Source organism: Phacochoerus africanus, chromosome 7, assembly GCF_016906955.1.
Source record: "Phacochoerus africanus isolate WHEZ1 chromosome 7, ROS_Pafr_v1, whole genome shotgun sequence".
NCBI classification, from domain to species: Eukaryota; Metazoa; Chordata; class Mammalia; order Artiodactyla; family Suidae; genus Phacochoerus; species Phacochoerus africanus.
Window position 1 is genome coordinate 3,946,508 of NC_062550.1, and position 26,109 is coordinate 3,972,616.

Genomic DNA, 26,109 nt, shown 5'->3' on the forward strand with positions numbered 1-26,109 from the left:
CTTAATTCCCAACTTCTGGTCTTACCCTACTTTAATCCATATGGCACACTGCTATCAGAGTAATCTTCATTTGTTCTTTCAAGAAACAAGATCCATTTTATTTTCTTGAGGAAAAGGCATTTGACAAAATTCAGTATTCCATCGACAGTTTTTTTCCAGAAGGTGTAATTTTTCAGGTGACTTAAAAAGTACTTTTCTGTTTTCCAGAACCGTATATTGAATGGTTTACTGTTCTAATCAGGAAAAAATGTTGTTATTATTATTTTTTTTTTTTGGTCTTTTTAGGGCTACACCTGCGGCATATGGAGGTTCCTAGGCTAGGGGTCGAATCAGAGCTGTAGCTGACAGCCTATGCCACAGCCACAGCAAAGAGGGATCTGAGCCACATCTGCGACCTACACCCCAGCTCACGGCAATACCAGATCCTTAACCCACTGAGCAAGGCCAGGGATTGAACCTGTGTCCTCATGGATGCTAGTCAGATTCATTTCCACTGAGCCACAATGGGAACTCTGGAAAAAAGTGTTATTTTTTAAAAACCATTTTAGACAATTTTAAACATGTTTAAACATTTTAAACATTTTAGACAATGGCTGTTGAATTCATAAAAATAATATTTTATTATTATAAAAACTATATATGTGTGTGTATATATCTGTGTGTATATATGTATATATATATACACACACACACATTGTAAAAAAATATCTGTGTGTGTGTGTGTATATATATGTATATATATGTGTGTGTGTATATATATATATATGTATATATACACACACACACACACACACATTGTAAAAAGTTAGAAACTAGAGTAAAAAACTGAAACAGGAGTTCCCACCGTGGTGCAGTGGGTTAATGATCCAGCTTATTTTACCACCTGGTTTGACCCAGGGGTGCAGGGGGTTAAGGATCTGGTGTGCTGCATCTGTGGAGAGGGTCAGAGCTCTGGCCTGGATTTGATCCCTGGTCCAGGAACTTCTATAAGTCTTGGGGGCAGCCAAAAAGAAAGGAAAAAAAAAAAGTAAAATGTATTCCCACAAACCAGAGAGTACTACTGTAATACCTGAGGCCATGTCCATATAGATGTTTTTCTTTGCAGACTTTTTTTTTCATGAAAATGAGATCATACAGTACATGCTATTGTCTAACTTATTCTTTTTAGACAGTTATCCGCACCTTTTTTCCTCATTCATTTTCTCTGATGTATAGCTCTAGTTTAGATTTCCTCAGTTGACTTCAAAATGTTCTTTGACCAAACCATAATGCTGCCATGAACATCTGTGTGCAAGTTTTGGTGTGGAGATTTTTTTTTCTCATTTCTTTTGGGGATATGCCTAGAAGTGGAGATTCTGGATCCTATAGTAACTCTGTTTAACAATTTGGAGAACTGCCAGACTGTTTTTCAATGTGACTCATCATTTTACATTCCCATTGTCAGAATTTTCCATATCTTCACCAGTAGTTGTTCCTGTAGTTTGTCTTGTTTCTTTTCACCATCCTAACTGATGTGAAGTGGCATTTCATTGTAGGGTTGTTTTTGTTTGTTTGTTTTTGTCGTGTCTTTTTAGGGCCCTACACACAGCATATGGAAGTTCCCAGGCTAGGGGGTGAGTCAGAGCTACAGCTGCCAGCCTACACCACAGCCACAGCAACGCCAGATTCTTAACCCTCTGAGCAAGGCCAGAGATCAGACCCCAGTCCTCGTGGATACTCGTCAGATTCAGTACCACTGAGCCATGATGGGAACTCCTTTCATTGTAGTTTTGATTAGCATTTTCCTAAGGACTAGTGTGACTTTGAGCATCTTTTCATGTTAGAGTAATTTTTAAAAATTGAGTTCACGCTGATGTTTTCCATTTGGGTTTTGAAAAATTTTTTATTTAAGTACAATCAATTTACAATGTTCTGTCAATTTCTGATGTACAGCAAAGTGACCCAGTCATACATGTATATGCATTCTTTTTCTTGTATTATCTTCTATCATGTTCTATCAACTGATTGGCTATAGTTCCCTGTGCTATACAGCAGGACCTCATTGCTTATTCCCTCCAAATGTAATAGTTTGTACCTGCTAACCCCAAACTCCCGGTCCATCCCACTCCCTCCACCCCTCCTTGACAACCACAAGTTTGTCTCCATGTCTGTGAGTCTGTTTCTGTTCTGTAGATAGGTTCATCTGTGCCATATTTTAGATTCCACATATAAGTGATACATGAGGAGTTCCCAATGTGGCTCAGCGGATAACGAACCTGACTAGTATCCATGAGGACACGGGTTTGATCCCTGGTCTTGCTCAGTGGGTTGAGGATCCAGTGTTGCTGTGAGCAGTGGTGTGGGTCGCAGACACGTTTCAGATCTGGCATTGCTGTGGCTGTGGTAGTACGCTGGCAGCTATTGCTCCGATTCAACCCCTAGCTTGGGAACTTCCATGTGCCGTGAGGGCAGTGCTAAAAAGACAAAAAAAAAAAACAAAAACAAAAAAACCCCCTGATATATGGCATTTGTCTTTATCTTTCTACTTCATCAAGTATGAGAATGACTGATTCCATCCATGTTGCTGCAGATGGCATTATTTTGTTCTTTTTTAATGGCAGAGTAGTATTCCATTGTGTATATGTACCACATCATCTTTACCCGTTCATCTGTCCATGGACATTTAGGTTGTTTCCACGTCTTGGCTATCGTGAATAGTGCTGCCATGAACATAGGGGTACATCTATCTTTTTGAATGAAAGTTGTGTCTGGTTATATGCTCAGGAATGGGATTGCTAGATCATATAGTAGTTTTATAGTTTTTTGAGGAACCTGCATACTGTTTTCCATAGTGGTTGTACCAATTTGCATTCCCACCGACAGTGTAGGAGGGGTTTCCTTTCTCCATACCCTCTCCTGCATTTGTTATTTGTGGACTTATTAATGATAGCCATTCTGACTGGTGTGCTGGTCATTTTTAACTGTGTTTTCACTGTTCCTTGACTTTTGTCATTGTAAATATTTTTCCTTACCCTGAAAATCTTATTTCCTAACATGACTAGTATAATTATTTGCTTTAATGTACAATATAAAAAAATGCCTTAAACTACCAATAACATTATAAACAATAAAGCTACTAAAGGAAATTTAAAATTCCTTTGTACTTCTTTTTGGTCCTTAGAATGGATTCTACTGAGAATGTACGGTCACAATCCTGTGATCCAGAATCCCTTGAAATGAATCATTTCAGTATGCCTATGTTACCAATGTAATACTCAGTTAAGTTTACTTGTTTGTGATTGTTTTCATTTATGGTATTTTTTCCTTAATTTTTTATTATAGTTTATTTGCAACGTTCCATCAATTTCTTCTGTACAGCAAAGTGACCCAGTTACATAACATTCTTTTTCTCTCATTATCCTCCATCATGTTCTATCACAAGTGATTGGATATAGTTCCCTGTGCTATACAGCAGGATCTCATTGCTTATCAACTCTGAATGCAGTAGTTTGCATCTACTAACCCCAAACTCCCCGTCCATCCTACTCCTTTCCCCCCCTCTCGGCAACCACAAGTCTGTTCTCCATGTCCATGTCCATGCTCTTCTTCACCTTCTGTACATAACCATTAGTTCCTTAATGATCCTTTATTGTTTCTTTCTGCAAATTCTCCCAAGTATGTGTATACTGTTATTCCCAACCCCTCACTTTTTCTTTAAATAAGTCTGTATTCGTTTTTTTTTTAATTTACTGTCTACTGTTATGTACTTTTCATTTCCTACTTCCTCTTCTATTCTCTTACTGCTGTGTGATTTCTCTTTTCTGTGGCTATTACGTGGTTATTTCAAATAGACTTTTCTGGAGTTGCCATTGTGGCACAGCAGAAAAAAAATTGACTAGTATCGACGAGGATTCGGGTTCAATCCCTGGCATCGCTCAGTGGGTCAGAGTTCTGGTGTTGCCCTGAGCTGTGATGCAGGTCCCAGATGTGGCTTGGATCCCTTGTGGCTGTGGCTGCCAGCAGCCATAGCTCCAATTCGACCCCTAGCCTGAGAAATTTCATATGCCGTGGGTCCAGCCCTAAAAAGCAAAAAAAAATTTAAAAATAAAAAAAAAATCAAATATTCCTTTAATTTTTGAACACAAGTTGTTTTCAGTCCTTCTGTGTTAGAAATTACCTATAATGAATTGTATAATTGTGTTTTTGCCATTGTGTAGTTTTTGTTTTGTTTTGGTTTTGTCTTTTGTCTTTTTAGGGCCGCACTCACAGTATATGGAGGTTCCCAGGCTAGAGGTCGAATTGGAGTTGTAGCCACCGGCCTACACCACAGCCGCAGCAACACCAGATCCGAGCCATGTCTGTGACCTACACCACAGCTCATAGCAATGCCGGACCCTTAACCCACTGATTGAGGCCAGGGATCCAACCTGCATCCTCATGGATACTAGTTGGGTTTGTTAACTGCTGAGCCATGACAGGAACTTCTCCATTGTGTAGTTTTGCATCTGTATCAGGGAGATAGCTCCCTAGAAGTGAAATTGTCAGTTCAAAAGCTAAATGGGGTTATAACTTAGTTAGCTGTTGCCAGATTCCCCCCTCCATAGTGGTCGGATCATTTTGTACTCCCAAGAATAATTTAATGAGAGGCCTCGTCTCCCTCTTGCTGCATCAAAAGAATATGTTTTCAAATTTTTGGATTTTTGCCAGTCTAGTAGATAAGAAATGGTAATCAAAACAGTTTTAATTTACATTTCTCTTATTATGACTGAGTTCAAGTATCTTTTCGTATGGTTAAGCACCTTTGTATTTCTCTTTCTCTGAATTGCCCTTTCATTTCCTTTGCCCGGTTGTCTGGTGGGTTATTGTCTCAGAAATCTTTATAAAATATATCGGAAAAAGTCACTGCTGTTCCTAAAATCCTTCATGGTTTCACATAATCTTAAGCATAAAGTTGATTTCTCTTTTATGCCTCCTAACCTTGCAAGCTTGGCGTCACTGCTATATAATCACTTACTCTTTCTTATGGAACCTTGCTATCCCATTTGTACCGGTGACCAAGCATTCTCTTTTCCTGGAGTGGTTCTGGTTACCTTCACCACCACCTCCGCAAACTTCTACTTACCCTTTAAAACTCAGCCCAGAATTATCTCCTACAAAGCCTACTCAGAGTCTCCAGTAATTAGGCCCCCCCCCCCAAGTGCTTCTATAGTTCTTTGTGTTAATTTTGTGTTAGAACTTGTAGTAAGTTATAATTTCCTGCTTTGAGTGGGAAGAGTATAGGTTTTGATATCAGACACCTAACCCCAAAACATGATTTGACTTTGAGCCTCTGCTTTTTTAATTTATGAAATGCAAATTAAATACCTACGTCATAGGATTATTGTGAAGACTGAATGAAATAACATATGGAGTGTCTGGCACAAAACAGGGTTCAAAAAAAATTGATCATATTCCCCCCCTGTAAGCACCTTAGGGGAAAATCCTACACACTCTTTCTCTTTAAGCCCAGTGTTTGGTAGAATGCCTGATTAATAGATGTTCCATCAGTGTTTGAATGAATGTGAAGAGGCCAGAGAGTGAAGGTTGAGTCCAGCTACGAGGCTCGTGGGAGTTAGGCGGTCTTGAATAACGAGAAGGGATGGTGGATGGAGGAGCAGAATGGAAGGGACGTGCAGCATCAAAATCAAAAGGGACTTAGCAGCTGTTGGTAAGAGGGCAGTGTTGTAAGAGGGCAGTTGAGTGTCAGATATTGAGGTTTTGAGATGGGAAAGTGAACTAATTTTTGTGTCTTTGACCATTTGGTCCATCTTCATCAAGTGATGATAAGCCAAAATGGTAACTCTTTCAGAATTCTTATTTTCCTGATGTTGGTTTTGAATTATTAATCGCAGAGGTTCCTGTTCTGACCATTACAGAACTTAACTTGATTTATTTGCTCATTCATCCATTTTTCTCAACAAGCGTTGTTAAGCTAACATTAGCCAACAGATAGGCATTTAATAAATGTCTCCTTGACCAAGCTATCTGAAGTCACCTCTCTCAGTTACCCTCTATTTCAACAGTTTGTTTCCTCATGATACTTACTATAATACGTAATTCTTTTTCGTTTATTGTTTGACACTCTTAGTAGATCATAACCTTCATTAGACAGGGCTGGTTTTTTTTGTCTTGTTCTTGTACTGTATCCTTATGACCTAGCACATGGAAGAATTAATGAAATTAATGAATCTGGTTGGGGAAGTGTTCATTTTGGGCAGATTTTAAATAAGGGTTGACCAAAACCATTTTCTGTTTAATTGTGTTATTGTCAGACTTAGTAATTCAATTAATGTTGATTTGGTCCTATATATGTAACTATCTTAAAATAGCTCTCAATCTTCAGACTATCAGTTAACCCAAAAAACCATGTTAATTAACAGACTTAGCTAAATACAGCTACAGCATTTTACTATCTAGTTCTTTTTAGAAAGATCATGGACTTATAAAACCATGCCATATTTCCAATGACTGGCAGTATTTTCTTGTTTATGTAACTTTTCCCACTAGAAATTTAAATTTCTTCTGGATATGAGGGAAGGAACATTAAAAAGAAAAGAAATTAAATAGAAACAGTGGTAGCTGAGAGGACCCTGCATCTTGGATACTGTCTTAGAACAAACTATGGGCTCAGGGTTGGAGAACAATTTGCCGTTTGGGTCAGGAGTCTCCAAGACTTCCCCCAGTGTTGATGGTTCACTAGGAGGACTCACAGGACTCAGCATAGTTGTCATGACTGAAAGGAAACAAAGCAGACTCAGGCAAGAGAATAGGTACATGGGGTGAACTCTTGAGGAAGCCAGGCACAAGGTTCTCTGAATCCTCCCCTAGTGAAGTCGCACAGGACAGGCTTAATTCTTCCAGCAGCCAGTTGTGACAGCACATGTGAGATGTTGTCTACCAGAGAACCTCATCAAGGACTCAACGCCTAGGGTTTTGATTGGGGTATAGCCACATAGGCACCTCTGCCTAGCACACACCAAAATTCCAGACTCCTAGAAAGAAAGCAAGTATTCAGCATAAATCGTAGTGTTTATATAAACGGTTTAGGTGCAGTGAAACATTCTTGTCAGAAAGTGGTGGAAATTCTCATGGAATCCAAATCCAAATCAAATCCTATCATGCCAGCCAGGCTGGTAAGCAGGACTTTCAGAGGATAGCAGGCTTGGACATGCTTTATAATTCGTCTGCACTACCAACTCATACCAGTCATAAATATTCTAGCAACCTGAGTCCAGGCCTTGGGAAAATCCTGGAGATAGATAGCCATTTAAAAAAATATATGTGGAGTTCCCACTGTGGCTCAGCAGGTTAAGAACTCAACATGGTGTCTGTGAGGATGCGGGTTCGGTCCCTGGCCTCGCTTGGTGGGTTAAGGATCCAGTGTTGCCGCAAGCTGTGATGTAGATCACAGATGCAGCTTGGATCTGGTGTGGCTGTGGCCTAGGCCACAGTTGCAGCTCTGATTCGACCCGTAGCCCTGGAACTTCCATGTGCCATAGGGTATGGCCCTAAAGAAGGAAGAAAAATGTGATACTTAAAATTTATGAAGTGGGGATAACTGAAATTCAGAGAAGTTAAATGATTTGCCACGGTATGATATTTAATAGTGGGAGAGAGCTGGGGTTTAGATTCATGTATGTATGTATTTATTTATTTTTTTAGGGTGCAGCATATGGAGGTTCCTATGCTAGGGGTCAAATCGGAGCTGTAGCCGCCAGCCTACGCCACAGCCACAGCAATGCCAGATCCAAGCTGGTCTGCAGCCTACATCATAGCCCACTGCAGTACAGGATCCTTAACCCACTGAGAAAGGCCAGGAATCAAACCTGCATCCTCATGGCTGCTCATCATATTCGTTTCCGCTGAGCCACAACGGAAACTCCTAGATTCATGTATGTAGCTCCTTAAATTTTGAACACTTAATACTCTACCATAGCTGCATAGAAGAAACCAGTAATCTACATAAAATTATTCAGTAACATGCATTTTGAATATAGAAAAGACAGTACTATTTAGACGTGTGACCGCCTCTATTTCACTTACATTGGTAACCTGGTCTCTTTGGCTCTGGGCAAGGGTTCTTTTTCATTAAGAATAAATAACTTTTTCTCTCTTTTCTTCCCCAGGAAAATCTAATGTAATGGATGCACTTAGTTTTGTCATGGGAGAAAAAATTGCTAATTTAAGAGTAAAAAATATTCAAGAACTTATTCATGGGGCACATATTGGCAAACCTGTTTCTTCTTCTGCAAGTGTGAGAATTGTGTATGTGGAGGAAAGTGGAGAAGAGAAAACATTTACAAGGATTATCCGAGGTATGTTTTTTTTTGTTCTTTTTTGTTTTTTTTTTTTTGTCTTTTTGCCATTTTCTTGGGCCGCTCTTGCGGCATATGGAGGTTCCCAGGCTAGGGGTCGAATCGGAGCTATAGCCACCAGCCTACACCAGAGCCACAGCAACACTAGATCCGAGCCGCGTCTGCAACCTACACCACAGCTCACGGCAACACCGGATCGTTAACCCACTGAGTGAGGCCAGGGATCGAACCCGCAACCTCATGGTTCCTAGTCGGGTTCGTTAACCACTGCGCCACGACGGGAACTCCTGTTTTTTATTTTTATCTTGGGTAGCAGATCTCAGAAGCAGGTGATAGAACTTGTCTGATTCTCCACTGGACTTTAAGCAGGCATATTATTCAAATTCCCTACTCTTTGTTTGGGGTTTGTTTTTTGGTTTTTTTGTTTGTTTGGTTGGTTGTTTTTGTCTTTTTAGGGCCACACCTGCGGCATATGGAGGTTCCCAGGCTAGGGGCGAATTGGAGCTACAGCTGCTGGCCTTCACCACAGCCACAGCAACATTGGATCTGAGACGAGTCTTCGACCTACACCACAGCTCGTGGCAATGCTGGATCCTTAACCTCCTGAGCAAGGCCAGGGATCCAACCTGCATCCTCATGGATGCTAGTTTCCACTGAGCTACGATGGGGACTCCCAAATTCCCTACTGCTGAGTAACATTCTTCTCCCTGGTTAGTAGGTTACGATGAAGGAGCGAGTCTGCCTCAAAGACAGTGATGTTGTAAAGCCCTTCCTGAGCGCCTCTGTGTATGAGCATCTGCTTTTCCTAGGGTGGAATAATTCAGCACATGTTTTTGGTTTGTTTAGAAAGCTGTCCCTACCACCAAAAGCAAGTTGAATGAAATATTCGAATCTCTGTTTTGTTTTGATTTGTTCATTAAATCCCTGTATTTCTTGACAAAACAAATCAAGATTTATTTAATTATATTTTTTCTACCTATGCTAGGAGTTTACAGAGCTTGTATAAACAGATGTTTCTTATTTTCGTTTTTTGTTGTTGTTTCTTTCCATTCTGCCACTAGAACACAGTTTTAATGTTCTAATGTACAACTTTCCCCAAATTCAATCATAGATAATTTTAGAAATACTTATTATTATGTGCGTCTACCTTAATGTATAATTTAAGTTTTTTACCACTTTATCACCTAGATGTTTCTTTATTGGTTATTTTTCTCACTTTCTTTGAGTTTTTTAATCAAAAGACTCCATCTCAATCAGAGTCCCAAGCTTGCTTTCTTTTCTTAATAAGCCACTATAAGTTCATTTTTCCATATTTATTGAGACATAATTGTCAAATAAAAATTGTATATGTTGGAGTTCCCGTCGTGGCACAGTGGTTAACGAATCCAACTAGGAACCATGAGGTTGCGGGTTCGGTCCCTGCCCTTGCTCAGTGGGTTGACGATTCGGCGTTGCCGTGAGCTGTGGTGTAGGTTGCAGACGCGGCTCGGATCCCGCGTTGCTGTGGCTCTGGCGTAGGGCGGTGGCTGCAGCTCCGATTAGACCCCTGGCCTGGGAACCTCCATATGCCGCGGGAGCGGCCCAAGAAATAGCAACAACAACAACAACAACAGCAAAAAAGACAAAAAAAAAAAGAGAAACTTTGTTCCCCTTGACCAGAAACATCTCCCCATTTCCCCTCCCCAGCCCCTGGCAATACCGTCCTTCTGTCTGTCTCTATGAGTTTAACTGTTTTCCATTCCACGTAAAGGTGAGATCGTGTATATGGGTTATTTCACTACCGTAGCATCCTCCGGGTTCATCTGTGATGCCACAGATGGCAGAATTTTCTTCTCTTTTAAGGCTGAGTAATATTCCCACATTTTCTGTATCCAGTCATCCACTGGCAGAGGTTTAGTTTGTTTCCATATCTCAGTTATTGTGAATAATGCTGCAGTAACATACGAGTGCAGTTAACTCTTCAAGGTACTTTGATTTTCTTTGCATATATACTCAGAAGTGGGATTGCTGGATCATAAGGTGGTTCTATTTTTAAGTCTTTTAGGAATCTTCATACTGTTTTTCATAATGGCCATACCAATTTATATTCTCACCAACAATATTGAGGGTTCCCTTTTCTTCACGTCCTCACCAAAACCTATCTTTTACATTCTAATAGGTATGAGGTGATTCCTCATTAAAGTTTTGATTTGCATTTTGGTGGTGATTCCTGCTTCTGAGCACTTTTTTACATACCTGTTGGTCATTCGTATATTATCTTTTGAGGAATATCTATCCACGTCCTTTGCCCATTTTTAAATTGGGTTATTTGGGTTTTTTGCTGTTAAGTTCTGTGGATTCCTTATATATTTTGGATATTAACCCCTGTTAGATATTTGGTTCCAAAATATTTTCTCCCATTCCACAGGCTGCTTTTTGTGCTCTGTTGGTTATCGCTCTTGCTATACAGAAGCTTTTTAGTTTGATACAATCCCACTTGGCTGTTTTTGCTTTTGTTGCTTGTGTTTTTGATATCACATCCAAAAAATCATTGCTCAGAGAATCATCACGAAGCTTTTCCCCATGCTTTCTTTTAGTAGTTTCACAGTTTTAGGCATTAAAGTCTTTAGTTCAAGTTATTTTTTGTATAGATGTGTCCATTTTGTATAAGGGTCCAATTTTATTCTTCTGCTGTGGATATCCACTTTCCCCAACACTGTTATTGAAGAGACTATCTTTTTGCCGTTATGTATTCTTGGCACCCTTGTTGAAGATCGGTTCACTGTAGATGCTTAGATTTCTTTCTGGATTCTATTCTGTTCCACTTTTCTCTATGTTTTTGTGCCAGTACCATACTGCTTGGATTACTGCAGCTTTATAATGTATTTTCAAATCAGGAAGTGTGATGCCTCCAGCTTTGTTCTTCCTAGCTCATCTATCTTAGTCCATTCAGGCTGCTATAATAAAATACCACAGACTGGTAGCATATAAACAATAGAAACTTACTTCTCCTGGTCCTGGGGGCTGGAAGTCCAAGATGAGGGTGCCAGCATGGTTGAATGAAGCTCTCTTCTGTTGCAGACCCCTCATTGTACCCTCGCATGTGGATGCAACTACGGAGACTTGAGGGCTCCTTTTATGAGTGCTATTTGTGAGGGCTCCACTGTCATGACCTAGTCACCTCCCAAAGGCCTTACCTTCTTTTTTTTTTGTCTTTTTGTCTCTTTTTTAGGGCTGCTCCCGTGGCATGTGGAGGTTCCCAGGCTAGGGGACCAACTGGCAAGCTGAAGCCACTGGCCAAAGCCACAGCAACGCGGGATCCAAGGCACATCTGTGACCTACACCACAGTTCATGGCAGTGCTGGATCCTTAACCCACTGAGTGAGGCCAGAGATCGAACCCGTGTCCTCTTGGATCCTAGTCGGGTTTGTTAACCACTGAGCCATGACGGGAACTCCCCAAAGGCCATACCTTCAAACATCACTTTTGTTGTTAGGATTTCATCATATGAATTTAGAGGGACACAAACACTCAGACCATTGCACCATCCTATTTAAAATTGCCCTCTCTCTCCCACGCAGAAACTTCCACACTCCCTTCTCAGCTCTGTTTTACTCCTTAGCACTTAATACTTTCTCACATGCTTTATTTTACTTACATAGCTTATCTGTCTCCATTACTAGGATATAAGCTCCTTGAGACCAGACTTTTGTCTCTTATGTTTATTGCTGTATAATACTCCTTGGCATGTAGTAGACACTCATTATTTGGTGACTGATTAAATGCATTTATGAACATGTATGTTATTGTATAAATGGCCATTTTAATAAGACAGTTTAAGCTTTCAGTAGTTGGCTTACGTATGTCTGGTATTTATACTTCCTATAACAGTCTTTATTCTTTTACTTTAGGGGGATGCTCAGAATTTCGTTTTGATGATAATCCTGTGAGTCGTTCTTCTTATATTGCAGAGCTGGAAAAGATAGGCATAATAGTCAAAGCACGGAACTGTCTGGTTTTTCAGGTAAGTAGCTGCAGTAGTTTATTTTATTCATAATTTTGAAAATACATCGCTATATTTTACATGTTGGTGTGCTTTACTGTTTTGAAAGGGAACTGTGGAATCGATTTCGTTGAAAAAACCCAAAGAAAGAACACAGTTTTTCGAGGAAATCAGCACTTCTGGAGAGCTCGTAAGAGAATATGAGGAAAAGAAAAGGAGGTTACAGAAAGCTGAAGAAGATGCACAGTTTAATTTTAATAAGAAGAAGAATATAGCTGCAGAACGCAAACATGCAAAATTAGAGAAAGAAGAGGTAAGACGTCATGACGTAACCACTTGAGTGTTGGATGCAAAAACTTCTGCCACAAGTGTAGGTACTGGTTTGGGGTTGCTGAAAAGATTTTTAACAACACGTAACAAAGCCCAGGATTCATCAGTGGTAAACTTTGTGATATATTTTCCACACTTTAGGTTTTTTCGCCCAAATAGGATAACCTGAACTACAACGATGTCTGTTTTCCCAACTAAAATTAAACTTGAGGGATTTGTGTCTTATATGGTGGAGACTCTCCAACTTTTGGATCCTGTCCTCTTACACTTTAAAAATTATTGAGGACCCCAAAAGTTTCCGCTTATGTGGTTATATCTGGTGATAATTATTGTATTTGAAATTAAAACTGATACTTTTTTTGTTTTTGTTTTTTTTTGTCTTTTTGCCATTTCTTGGGCCGCTCCCGAGGCATATGGAGGTTCCCAGGCTAGGGGTCCAATCGGAGCTGTAGCTGCCAGCCTACATATGCCAGAACCAGAGCAACGCAGGATCCAAGCCTCGTCTGCGACCTACACCACAGCTCACGGCAACGCCAGATCGTTAACCCTGAGCAAGGCCAGGGATCGAACCTGCAACCTCATGGTTCCTAGTCGGATTCGTTAACCACTGCGCCACAATGGGAACTCCTTGAGACATTTTAAAAATGTATTTTAACAATCAGCTTTTAAATGGCAATAAAAATTTGTTGCATATTAACAACATTTTTTTGAAAAATGATTCTTAAAACCAAAAATTAGAAGGGTAGTATTGTTTTACAATTTTATAATCTCCTTAATATCCATCTTAATAGAAGACAGGTGACTTCTCATATCTCCTTAAATCTTGTGTTAAATCTTATCTGTGCTGAGACTTAGCAGCTTTACCATCCATTGGCTCCTACACCATCAGTGCAGACATCAACACAGCAAAAATGGCAAAGAAAATCTTAGTATTGCAGAATTCCCGTCATGGCTCAGCTGTAGCAAATCTGACTAGTATCTATGAGGCCGTGGGTTTGATCCCTGACCCTGCTCAGTGGGTTAAGGATCCAGCGTTGCTGTGAGCACAGACACAGCGCGGATCTGGCGTTGCTGTGGAGTAGGCCGGTTTGGACTCCTAGCTTGGGAACTTCTCTGTGCTACAGGTGTGGCCCTAAAAAGCAAAACAGAGAAAAAAACTTAGTTATTATTATGGCATAGTTTTGACCTCAGGGCCTCTGTAGAAGGGTGTGGGGGAAGCCTAGGAAACCGTGGCCACATTTTGCAGGCGCTCTTCTGTGGTATTTCTGGGTGCCCTTCACAGTGCCTAGTATAGTGCCTTGTGTATTGTTGGTAATTGTTTGCCTTTAGCGTAGTCGCTTTCAAAGGCAGCTCTGATTCTGTCTGTCTTGCAGAGCAGGGCTCCCCAGTGCACTGATAATCACATCTCCCTATCCAGCCTGCTGGTCTGCCCCTTGTTCACCTCTGAAGCTTTACCTTCCTCGTATTGACCTTTATTATTTATTGAACACACCATGCTCCCTTCTCTCCTGAAGCTTTTGTTTTTTCCTCTGCCTAGATAGTCATATGCCTGATTTGTACATGGCTGATACTCTCATTCAGGTTTTCATAAAAAGCCGTTTTCTCAGGCAGGAATTTGCTGTCCATTCCTCCAATCTAAATTAGCATCCTTTCCCTGGTACTCTTTGCTTATTTATTTATTTATTTATTTTTTTGGTAGATTTTGCTCTATGAAATTTTCTTGCTTTTTATTTGTTTGCTTATTTATTCTCTGCCTCCTTCCCTCTCTGCCCCATTAGAATACTTAGATTATAAAGTCGCAAGAGCAGACACTGTCTCTGACTTCTTCTTCACTATATTTCCAGCAGGGAGAAGAGGGCCTGGCACACAATAGGCAGTTAATAAATATTTGAAGAAGTAAATGAAGAGTGGATTGTGTTTCTTATTAGAGATGTTTCTTCATATTTTTATATGTGTATATGTGTTTTTGGTTTTGTCAGTGGAAAGGGGTGGTGTAATTGAAAGTCCAATTATAGTATTCGTAATATACTGAAATAGCATGTGGCAATGTAGAATTTTAGAACTTTAAACATTATAAGGACAGTTAGAATAGTCCAAGTTCCTAATTATTTTTTACAACATCCTGGGAGATAGCTATTTACCTGTCCCTTGGGGTATTTCATAGATATGAGCTTTGATTTCAAGGCAGCACAATCCTTTATATCTTTTTTTAAAATATATAATGTTTTTTATTTGTTTTCATCATAGCTGGTTTACAGTGTTCTGTCAATTTTCTATGGTACAGCATGGTGACCCAGTTACACATACATGTAAAGATTCTTTTATCTCACACTATCATGCTTCATCATAAGTGACTAGATATAGTTCCCAGTGCTACACAGCAAGATCTCATTGCTTATCCATTCCAAAGGCAATAGTTTGATTCTATTAACTGCAAGTTCCCAATCCATCCTGCTCCCTCCCCCTTCCCCTTGGCAACAACAAGTCTATTCTCCAAATCCATGATTTTCTTTTCTGTGGAAAGGTTCATTTGTGCCATATATTAGATTGCGAGTATAAGTGATATCATATGGTTTTTGTCTTTCTGTTACTGACTTCGCTTAGTATGAGAGTCTCTAGTTCTATCCATGTTGCTGCTATGGTACAGTGGGTAAAGGATTGAGCATTACTGCAGCTGTGGCATAGGTTGCAGCTGCAGCTTGGTTTTGATCCCTGGCCCAGGAACTTCCTTGCAGGTGGCCATTAAAAAAAGAATTCATCACAGATCACCTGTTGGTTTTATAATTGAGTTTATGAAAGGTCAACATAAAATATATTTCCTTTTGGAGTTCCCATTGTGGTACAGCAGACTAAGATTAACCTGATGTAGTCTCTGTGAGGATGTGGGTTTGATCCCTAGCCTCACTCAGTGGGTTAAGGATCCAGTGTTGCCACAATCTATGGCATGGGTCACAGATGTGGCTCAGATCCAGTGTCGCTGTACTGTGTGGTATAGGCCGGCAGCTGCAGCTCTGATTAGACCCCTAGCCTGGGAACTTCCGTATACCGTAGGTGTGGCCTTAAAAAGAAAAAAATATATACTATTTTATATATATTTCATATATATAAATATATATATTTCATAAATATTGAACTGTTGTTGAATTATACTGTTTTATAGGCAGAACGCTACCAGAATCTCCTTGAAGAACTTAAAATAAATAAGATACAACTGCAGCTTTTCCAGCTGTATCACAATGAGAGAAAAATTCATTTTCTGAACACTGAGTTGAAACGTGTGAATGAGGATTTGAGTGTCACAAAAGAGTCTCTTTCTCGTCATGAAAACATAGTTAAAGCCAAGAAAAAGGAGCATGGAATGTTAAGCAGACAACTACAACAAACAGAAAAAGAATTAAAGTGAGTTTTTTAAAATCTTTGTTAACACTTGGGTTTTATGTAGATTGATAGATGAAATAAAAATCTAAGTGACACTTTGAAAGTTAACTTTAAAAACTTTTTTACTTTGGAAAACTTTTAGATATAAAGAAAAATAATAAAGGTAGCAGAAAGAGTTCTCCTTCCCACACCCAGTTTCTCTCATTCATAGTATATTGTGTTGCTAGTAGGTTACCTTTGTCAGAATTAGTTAACCAGTATTGATGTATTACCATGCTAAGTATTACCATACTTTATTCGTACTTTTTAGGTTTTACCTAAGGTTCTTTCTTTGATCCGGTGCACCATAGTATATTCAGTCATCGTGTCTCTTTAGGCTCCTCTTAGTTGTGACAGATTCTCAGACTTTCCTTATTTTTAGTGACCTTGACAGTTTTAAGAAGTATTGGTCAGCTTTTTTGCAGAATGTATCCCAATTAGGATTTTTTCTGCTGGTTTTCTTATAGTTGGACGGGATTTGTGGGTTTTGGGGAAGCAGACCACAGTGGTAGAGTGCCATTATCATCACGTTGTATCAGGGATGTCAGCGCATCCTGTATGTTACATGACATATCATCTATGTCATGTAATACCAGCATGGCATCGTGGTTGATGTTGACCCTTTTTTGCTCATCTGTAACCCTCCATCCCGATAGTATGAAATCTGGGTTCCACAGTCTCCCATCCATTAGCTTAATTGTGCATTTCCAGAAATCATGCCTGGCAATATCAGAATGAACAACCGTGTCCTTGTGGGAAGCGACCTTTATCAACTAGAGTACAGGGCTTATGTACAGTTCCTCTTGCTTTCAGTTTTAAGACTCCACTCATTTCCAAAGTCACCCAGGTTATTCCCCCACCCTCTTCAGTAAGGTCATTTCACACATTTGTAATACAGTTAGATTCTTTGTCACACCTATAGTCCATCTAGGAGCCCTCCGTCTCCTAAGTGGTTTTTCAAAAAACGTGATACATTAGGGCTCACTGTTGGTGCTGTGAAGTTCTGTAGGTTTGGACGAATGCACGGTGTCATGTGTCCACTAGTATAGTGTCATACTGTGTAGTTCTCACTCTTAAAAAATTTCCCCATGCTTCCGCTATTTGGTCTCCCCTCGACATCTGGCAACCACTGATCAAAAGAACTTCCCTGTGTATATTATAAAATTTAATTGCCTCTAAAGCAAACTTTTTCTTTTTAGATCTCTTGAAGCACTTTTAAATCAGAAGAGGCCTCAGTACATTAAAGCTAAAGAAAACACTTCGCACCACCTCAAGAAATTAGATGTGGCTAAGAAATCAATAAAGGACAGCGAAAAACAATGTTCTAAACAGGAAGATGACATAAAAGCCTTAGAGACAGAGCTGGTTGATTTAGATGGTGCATGGAGAAGTTTTGAAAAGCAGATTGAAGAAGAAATCTTACACAAAGGGAGAGACATTGAACTAGAAGCCAGTCAGGTGAAAAAGTCAACATACGGGAAATCATATGTTGTTTCTATTGTTTCAGCTTCTTCTTTTAATTAGAAAATATTTAAAGGATGACTTCTCTTTCTGATATTTTATTTTATTTTATTTTATTTTATTTTATTTTATTTTATTGCTTTTTAGGGCTGCAGTCACATCATATGGAGGTTCCCAGGCTAGGGGTCCAGTCGGAGATGAAGCTGCCAGCGTACACCACAGCCACGGCAACATCAGATCCGAGCCGCATCTGCAACTTAGGCCACAGCTCACGGCAGTGCTGGATCCTTAACCCCCTGAGTGAGGCCAGGGATCGAACCTGCAACTTCATGGTTCCCAGTCACATTCTGTTGTGCCACAACGGGAACTCCTCTTTCCGAGATTTTAAAGATTGCCCTCAGAATTTAAATTATGAGAATTAAAATTTTTCAGCCTCTATGTAGAAGCTAAGTTTTAATCTTTACACTAGGCTGTTTTTCCTTCATAAGATTAGATGACATTTATGAGTTAAAGTCATAGAAAATACTTCAATAGGATTACATGGTAACAGTTTGTAATAAAAGTTAAGTAATTAAATTGTATTAGGTTGTTAAGGTTATCATTTTTCCTCATGAATATTCTCTTCGTTTGCTTTTCAGGGCTGCACCTACAGCATATGGAAATTCCCAGGCTAGGGGTCAGATTGGAGCTGCAGGTGCCGGCCTACGCCACAGCCACAGCAACAGGGGATCCAAGCCATGTCTGTGACCTACACCACAGCTCACAGTAACACTGAATCCTTAACCCACTGAGCGAAGCCAGGGATCAAACCCACATCCTTGTGAATACTGGTTGGGTTCGTAATCCACTGAGGGAACTCCTTCATGAATATTGTAAAAACTTAAAAGTCAGATAGTATATGGCATTGAAGAGACATGATCACTTAATTGACAGGGGGAAATTGATTACTTAAGATGATTAAAATGTTGATGAGTTAATATCTACTTTGTTATGTAAGATTTAATTATATTAGGTTGATTGTAGATATCCAAAAATTTGTAATTCAGTTTCCAAACAATCTTTGAACTAAATTTCTATCATTTATCTCTTTCATTAAATTTTTTTGTCTTTTGTCTTTTTATTTATTTATTTATTTACTTATTTATTTATTTAGGGCCGCACCCGCAGCATATGGAGGTTCCCCAGCTAGGGGTCTAATCAGAGCTATAGCTGCTGGCCTACACCACAGCCACAACAACGCCAGATTCGAGCCTTGTCTGTGACCTACACCACAGCTCACGGCAACGCCGCCTCCTTAACCCACTGAGCAAGGCCAGGGATCGAACCCGCAACCTCATGGTTCCTAGTCGGATTCATTTCTGCTGCACCACGGTGGGAACTCCTCTCTCATTAATTTTATGATAATCTTTTATTGCTGTGTATATTAAAATAATTATGACCATTTAAATAGAAAAAAAATAATTTTCTCTTAAACTCCTCCTGCTTCTGGACTATTAATGAGTTTTAATGCACTTTCTCTTTTAAGAATTTCTTCAGAGACCTTATGGAGTTGGTTTTGAATATGTTACTGATCTGTCTAAACAGTTTTAAGTAGGATGTTTATTTTATGTTCATACTGTCTTAGCTGGAGAAGATGGCCAACTGTGGTCTAATTTATATAAAACATGTTTGATAAGTTTAAATATCTGCTAGTAGAGGATATCACATAAAGAATTTCCTCCCTGCTTCTTTAAGTGAGTTATCAATGTTTAAACGATCCTTGTACAGCTGGACCGTTACAAAGAACTTAAGGAACAAGTGAGAAAGAAAGTGGCTATAATGACCCAACAACTGGAAAAACTGCAGTGGGAACAGAAGGCTGATGAAGAAAGACTGGCATTTGAAAAGAGGAGGCATGGAGAAGCTCAGGTACCTTGGTTTGTGCAATGATGATGTAGCATTATTTTCCATGAAATTTTATCCCCTTTTTGTATTGGCTTTTCAGTATATAAATGGACTTGGACCAGACATAAGGAATTCATTAAATTTTCTGGATTACCTGTTATGCTGCTTAGTACCATTCAGGAGCTCTTTCTTTCATGGTCTAAGATGTAAATAGGCAGTGCCTTCATTCATATAATCAGTAAGCATTTTATGTGCATCCGTATAATGATAGGTGCAGGCGGATGCTATTACCTGTTCTTACGTGTGGTTTACCCCAGAGAGGTTAGGACGGGGAGGATAAAGGGGAAGAGCAGCAAGTGTAACATAGGTGAGAAGTCACTAGGAAACACGAAGGACATAGCCCCGGAGGCCCTTAGTGGTCCACATGAGAAGTGACCATCAAGGCAGCCTTAGAGTGCTCTGCTTTTGAAGAAAGCAGACCTGGCTTCCGGCCAGTCTTGTCCCGTTACTGACTCATGTTGGTGTAACTAAATCGTGTCACTTCTCTGAGCTTTGAGTTCTTCCTTTGTCCAGTGAAAACAGGCATGTGTCCCTCGTAGCGATGGGCAGGCTGAGTCAGGTGAAGGGGAGTGTGATGGCACACCAAGCGCCCGGTCCTTCCCCGTGGGCCTCGTGACCTCCTTCACTAAGGGCTGAGTGAAGACTGCTGTGAGGTTGTTGCTACGGCATCTCAACAGTAGTAACAGTTGTGTACTTTGGAGCCTGTGGGCCCTACTGAGCATGTGAGCACCATTTCTAGTGAGAACTGTAATGGGGAAATGATTCTAAATTATATATACACTTGATCTATAAATGCGTTCTTAGAATTCTGAGGAGAAAAGGTTTATTGATTATTTTTCTAGGCGCTTTTCATTAATTAGCTCATTTATATCTCACAATAATACTATGGGGTTAGGTTTTTACTCTAGGGTACAGATAAACTGAGCGTTAGGAAGTCTGTCTCAAGAAATGGGTCTGACATCTTCCGGAGTAGCAACAAAACCATTATAATGTCGTGTTTGTTAGTGCAGTGTGTATGTGCTGCATTTACGTCACTGCTATAAACCCAATTTATTTAATCCTTAAACAGCTTTAGGAGGAAGATAATCAGTATTATGTTTTCATCATAGTATTTTTCATTTCAGCATTTTCTGCCTTGGTGTCTATAATCTCATAACTTTATTTTTAATTAGCTTTTGTCGAAAAAGTAATCTATGCATATGGAAAAAACAGATTTGCAAAGGAGTATGAAGGGAAGACTCAGCCACTCCACACTCCCACTTAGAGTCCACTCCCATAGCTGTTAACACTTTCTTACATACCTGTCCAGAAATACTCCATGTAAATATAAGCGTATGTGTCTACACATGTCTGTGGTGAACTTTGATGTTCCTGATTTTGGCTAGAGTTTATAGGCCTCATATCTTCAGATGTGCTCCAAACACTTTTGATGCCTAGAGGGTGTGTAAGGTCGTTGTGATGGCTCACTTAATCTTCTAGGAGGTCATTGGTGGGCATCAGTCCCCAGGGTCTGTTCCCAGAGGCCTCATTTCCCTTCTAGTCAAGAAAGAGGTAGGTGGTAGGCTCTGTTCTGTAACCTCTTTGAGATCAAGGACCTTTCTGTTGACATCTCGAATCTACTATTCCATGGTTCGCTCATGTTAGTATCGTAAAAATGAGGGCTTCTAAGAAAGGTCTCAGCCATGTAAGAAATATGTAACATAGCACCCCATTGTTCATAGCAGCATTATTTGCAGTAGCCAAGACATGGAAGCAGCCTAAATGTCCATCAGCAGATGAGTGGATAAAGAAGATGTGTTGTGTGTGTACACACACACACACACACACACACACACACACACACACACAATGGAATACTACTTAGCCATTAAAAAGAATGAAATTTTGCCATTTGCAACAACATGGATGGACTTGCAGGGTATTACGCTAACTGAATTAAGTCAGAGAAAGACAAATACTATATGATATCACCTATATGTGGGATCTAAAAAATACCTCAAATTGGTGAATATAACAAAAATGCAGACTCACAGAGAAGAAACTGGGGGTTACCAGTGGGAAGAGGGAAGGGAGGAGGGTAAGAATAGGGGTACAGAAGTAAGAGACACAAATTATTGGATATAAAATAACCTACAAAAATATATTCTACAACATGGGAAATATAGCCAATATTTTATAACTATAAATATGGAATATAATCTTTAAAAATTGTGAATCACTGTATTATACACCAGCTATATTTCAACAAATATATATTAAAAAAAGAACTCCTTTTTACCTCCACACAGTAAAGGCAGTGGGAACCATTTTTTTAAAGAAGAAATATGTAGCACATAATCTGTATTGAAAGAAAAATGCGTTCTCCATAGTTTTGCCAAGAGTTATTTTTATTTGATGTTGAAACATAAAAAAGAAAAGCTTTTGTACATTTTATTTCAACCAAACTATTAAGTGCTGATCCAAATAGTTTAGTTCAATAATAATTCATATTTGTGATCATAACTGAGCCACTGAAAGATTGTGAAATGAGGTGTTTTTTTTTTTTTTTTGCTTTTTAGGGCCTCACTCGTGGCATATGGAGGTTCCCAGGCTAGGGGTCCAATGGTAGCTACAGCTACCGGTCTGCACCACAGCCACATCAACACCAGATCTGAGCTGCATCTGTGTCCTACACCACAGCTCATGGCAACGCTGGATCCTTAACCCACTGAGCGAGGCCAGGGATCAAACCCTCAACCTCATGGTTCCTAGTCAGATTTGTTTCCACTGTGCCACGATGGGAACTCCAGTAGGTTCTCTTTAATTCATCCATTTTTCACTGTTTATTTTTGACAACATTGATATTGATAAAGATTGCATGCTTTGGGGGAAATGCATTGTTGTGTACCACAATATTGCAATGGAGTCCATCTTATTTGCTTCTTAATAAATTGTGGTTTAAAATGACAATTACATGAGAGGTTGATAACATCTCATAATTAGGTACCATCCTGCATTTGAATATATTTCTACTTGAGAAATTAGACTATCTGGCACTTGATATCACACTTATATTTTAAAAATACTTAGTATTTTATAGTTAATGGTTCTATACCTGTAATGTTCTGGAAATAGACAGCAGTGTAACTAGATGGTGGAAATTGAGATCCACCTATGTTCACCAGTGAAGTTGGCCTTGATTTTCTTATTTTGGGTGCCTTTGTCTGGTTTTGGTATCAGGGTGATGCTGCCCTTGTAGAATTACTTTGGAGCATTCTTTTCTCTTCACTTTTTGGGAGCAGTTTGAGAAGAATAATTAGCTCTTATTTATTTGTATTTATTTTTCACCTGTCATCACTTTTATTGGTCATATATCCAGAATTCTTTATGTAAATCTTTCAAAATAACTAGATATTACAAGAATAGTTTACGATTCAGCTCTGATTGCACAAATACTTGACACAGGAAACCATTTTTATAAATACTTATTTTTCTTATAAGAATACTTTAATACAGAAAATAAGTCTCTATATATCTTACAGCAAACTCATTGCTGTTTTTTTCCCATCCAGTCATCATTTCAGGTTTCCCATCAGAGACATGTCCATCACATCCCATAAATACAGTTATAACCTACTGCTGCTTCTCATTGTCAATTGAGATTCACACTGTTGTAAGAATTTGTAGGCTTCTCTTGCTAATCTGTCCTGATCTGAAAGAATTCATGTATCTAGACTAGAAGAGGTAATTTTAAAACATCCCCTCTTGTGGTTGTTTTTTTTTTTTCCCTTTTCAGGGCCACATCCATGGCATATAGAGGTTCCCCGGCTAGGGGTCCAATTGGAGCTTCAGCCGCCAGCCTACACCACAGCTCATGGCAACGCTGGATCCTTAACCCACTGAGCAAGGCCAGGGATCAAACCTGCGTCTTCATGGATGCTTGTCAGACTCGTTTCTGCTGAGCCACGACGGCAACTTCCTAACATTCCTTCTAAATGTAACTTGTATCAGGTTAATCACTATGCTTGGTGAAAAAATGCTTCACTTAGGCTAGACCAGCTAGTGGTGCTCCTGCTGTATCAAGCAGAAAGGATAAAGTCCTTACATTCCTAAGACTTTCTGAACTTCAAAAACAAAATCCTAGAAACAAGAGTTAAATATAAGTCCTTCGAAAGCTGAGACATTTGCTGATGATTAGAAGTAGAGAATGCTTTTAGATTTGAGGTCTCTCCTAGGTTGAAGAAGATACAAGAAGGTGTCAGGATGTGGCAATAGTTTTATAAAATACTGAAAAACTACAAAAAGTGAATCACTTAGGTCAGTGGTGTACTGTTTCCAAAGGGCCAGGAGATGCAGAATCTCAGACTCTGCCGCTCGCCGCACTCAGTGTTTGACATTCTTCTGATGCTGTGGCTTGGAAACAGCCTCATAAATACTCTGTTGGCCAGAACAAGTGAGCATCTAGGCCAGAGGCCCTTCACAGAACACTCACCACCTTTCCCTGAAGAGACATGACCCACTAGGGAAACACTTGGCATTCATTCCATCCCTTCATTGTTACTGAAAAGCATGTCCAGTTAGCAGACCTGGTCCTATTTTTCAGGCAGCCTGCATTACAACCAAGATCCTGGCTCAGCTCCCATCCAGTTTTCTTAAAAGGATTCTTCATAATCAAGCCCTTGTCCAATAAGAGAGTTAACCGTACTTGGGGACTCAAATATGTCCCATTTCTCAGCTTTTTAATTTGTCCTGATTGCTCTTTCTCATGCCAGTGTAACAAACTGCTACAGGTTTTTACAAACACTGCTACTGCAGTATTTTGGAAATGAGCTATCTTGCATTACTGAAAGTGTATGGTCACATTATAACGGGTCACGTTTGCGTCAGACTAGGAGATGGCCGCATTGCGTCTCTTGCAGTGATTTTGCCACTCGGCATAGTCACAGGCGATGTAGCCGTCATTGTTCTTGGCGTCATCTTTCAAAACACCATCTATGAAGTTGATCAGTTCATCTTCACTCATTGGCGCCTCTTCATTCCCTTCATCCTTATGGACATGAGTGAGGGCTGCGGAGAGTTCTAGGCCGTCACGCAAATTATTGCCGTCATAATCCTGCATCTTGAAGTAATGGAGCTGCAGTTATTGTGGGGACATCTCTGCCTCTGGTTTGTTGACGACAAGTTAACTCTTCTTTAAATGGGGAAAGTCCCCCATGAAGCCATATGGTTGTGGACTTTTGTTTATTGGTTTGTTTTTTTTTTCCTAATTACTGATTCAGTTTCATTACTGGTAATTGGTCTGTTCATGTTTTCTGTTTCTTGCTTATTCATTGCTGTGAGATTGTATGTTTCTAAGAATTTATCCATTTCTTCTAGGTGCCCATTTTATCAGCATGTATTTGTTCCTAATGATTTCTTAATGATCTTTCTACTTCCCTGGTATCAGTTGTAACTTCCCTTTTGTTTCTGGTTTTATTTATTTGGCCCTCTTTTTTCTTGATGAGTCTGGCTAAGTTTTTATCAATTAAAACAATTTTTTCCCTTCCAGTTTTATTGAGACATAATTGACATACACCACTGTGTAAGTTTAAGGTATACTGCGTAATGATTTGACTTACACACATCGTAAAGTGATTATCACGATAAGTTTGGTGAACATCTGTCATTTCATGTGGGTACAAAATTAATTTTTAAAAAATTTTTCTTGTGATAGAGCTCTTTAAGATTTACTCTCTCAACTTCATGTATCACGAACAGCAATGCTAGCTATATTAATCGCGTGGTATATTACATCCCTAGTATTTATGTATCTTGTAACTGGAAGTGTGTATCTTTTGATCGCCTTCACCTGTTCTCTCTCCCCCTCCCCCACCTCTAGGAGCATAAACCTGATCTCTTTTTCTGTGGATTTGTGTATTTTTGAAGTATAATTGACCTGTGACACTGTTAGATCTTGTAACGCAGCATAGCGATTCGCTACTTCTGTACCTTTCACACTGATCGTTGTGACAAGTCTGGTTACGACATGTCACCGTGCAAAGATAGCACGTAGTGATTGACTGTGTTCCCCATACGGTGCTGCCCTCCCGGAGAGGCCTGCCGTCTGCGTGCCCAGTCCCTTCTGCTCCCTGTACCCTGGCTCTTCCTCCCATGGCATTTGTCCCCTATCACGCCGTTTATTTGCATATTACTGTCTGTCTAGAACGTCAATCCCACAAGAACAGGGTGTTCGTCTCTTGTTCGCTGATACATCCCCGGCACCTAGAGTAGTTCCTGACCTAGAGTAACTAATCTGTAAGAATTTACTGAATTAATGAACTTTAGAGGTGAAGGAATTGAGGCCTGAGGTGGTTAACTGGACAGTCAGTGGGGGAACTGGAATTTGATTCTAAACACTTTTGTCTTCAGAACGAACCTTCCTGATCCCGACCCTGTATACCTCTTATTTTAGTCTCTTTGTCATTCGGCAGATGGGAATACAAACTTGAAGGGTGGTATATGATAATGTGCTAATGTATTTTGATAATCATATGAGCAGAAGAGAGTAAACTTGCTGGAGCTCAGATATCTAATCAATGATGGAAACAAGATGCGAACCTGGATTCTTGAAACTTCAGAGCTTTATACCTCATGCTGCCTTTTCAAAATTAAAATTTGGTCTTA

At 39.7% G+C, this 26,109-nt stretch overlaps 1 protein-coding gene across 2 annotated transcripts in view; it reads left to right on the forward strand.

Annotated features, from left to right (window-relative positions):
- Positions 1-26,109, forward strand: part of SMC1B (structural maintenance of chromosomes 1B) — a 94,038-nt gene that overhangs the window by 6,413 nt on the left and 61,516 nt on the right. For both annotated transcript variants that reach the window (XM_047785995.1, XM_047785996.1), the window contains exons 2-7: positions 8,145-8,333; positions 12,224-12,336; positions 12,425-12,628; positions 15,806-16,044; positions 17,262-17,520; positions 19,291-19,431. In XM_047785995.1, the coding sequence (XP_047641951.1) occupies positions 8,145-8,333; positions 12,224-12,336; positions 12,425-12,628; positions 15,806-16,044; positions 17,262-17,520; positions 19,291-19,431 (1,145 nt within the window). The remainder of the gene's footprint in view (positions 1-8,144; positions 8,334-12,223; positions 12,337-12,424; positions 12,629-15,805; positions 16,045-17,261; positions 17,521-19,290; positions 19,432-26,109) is intronic.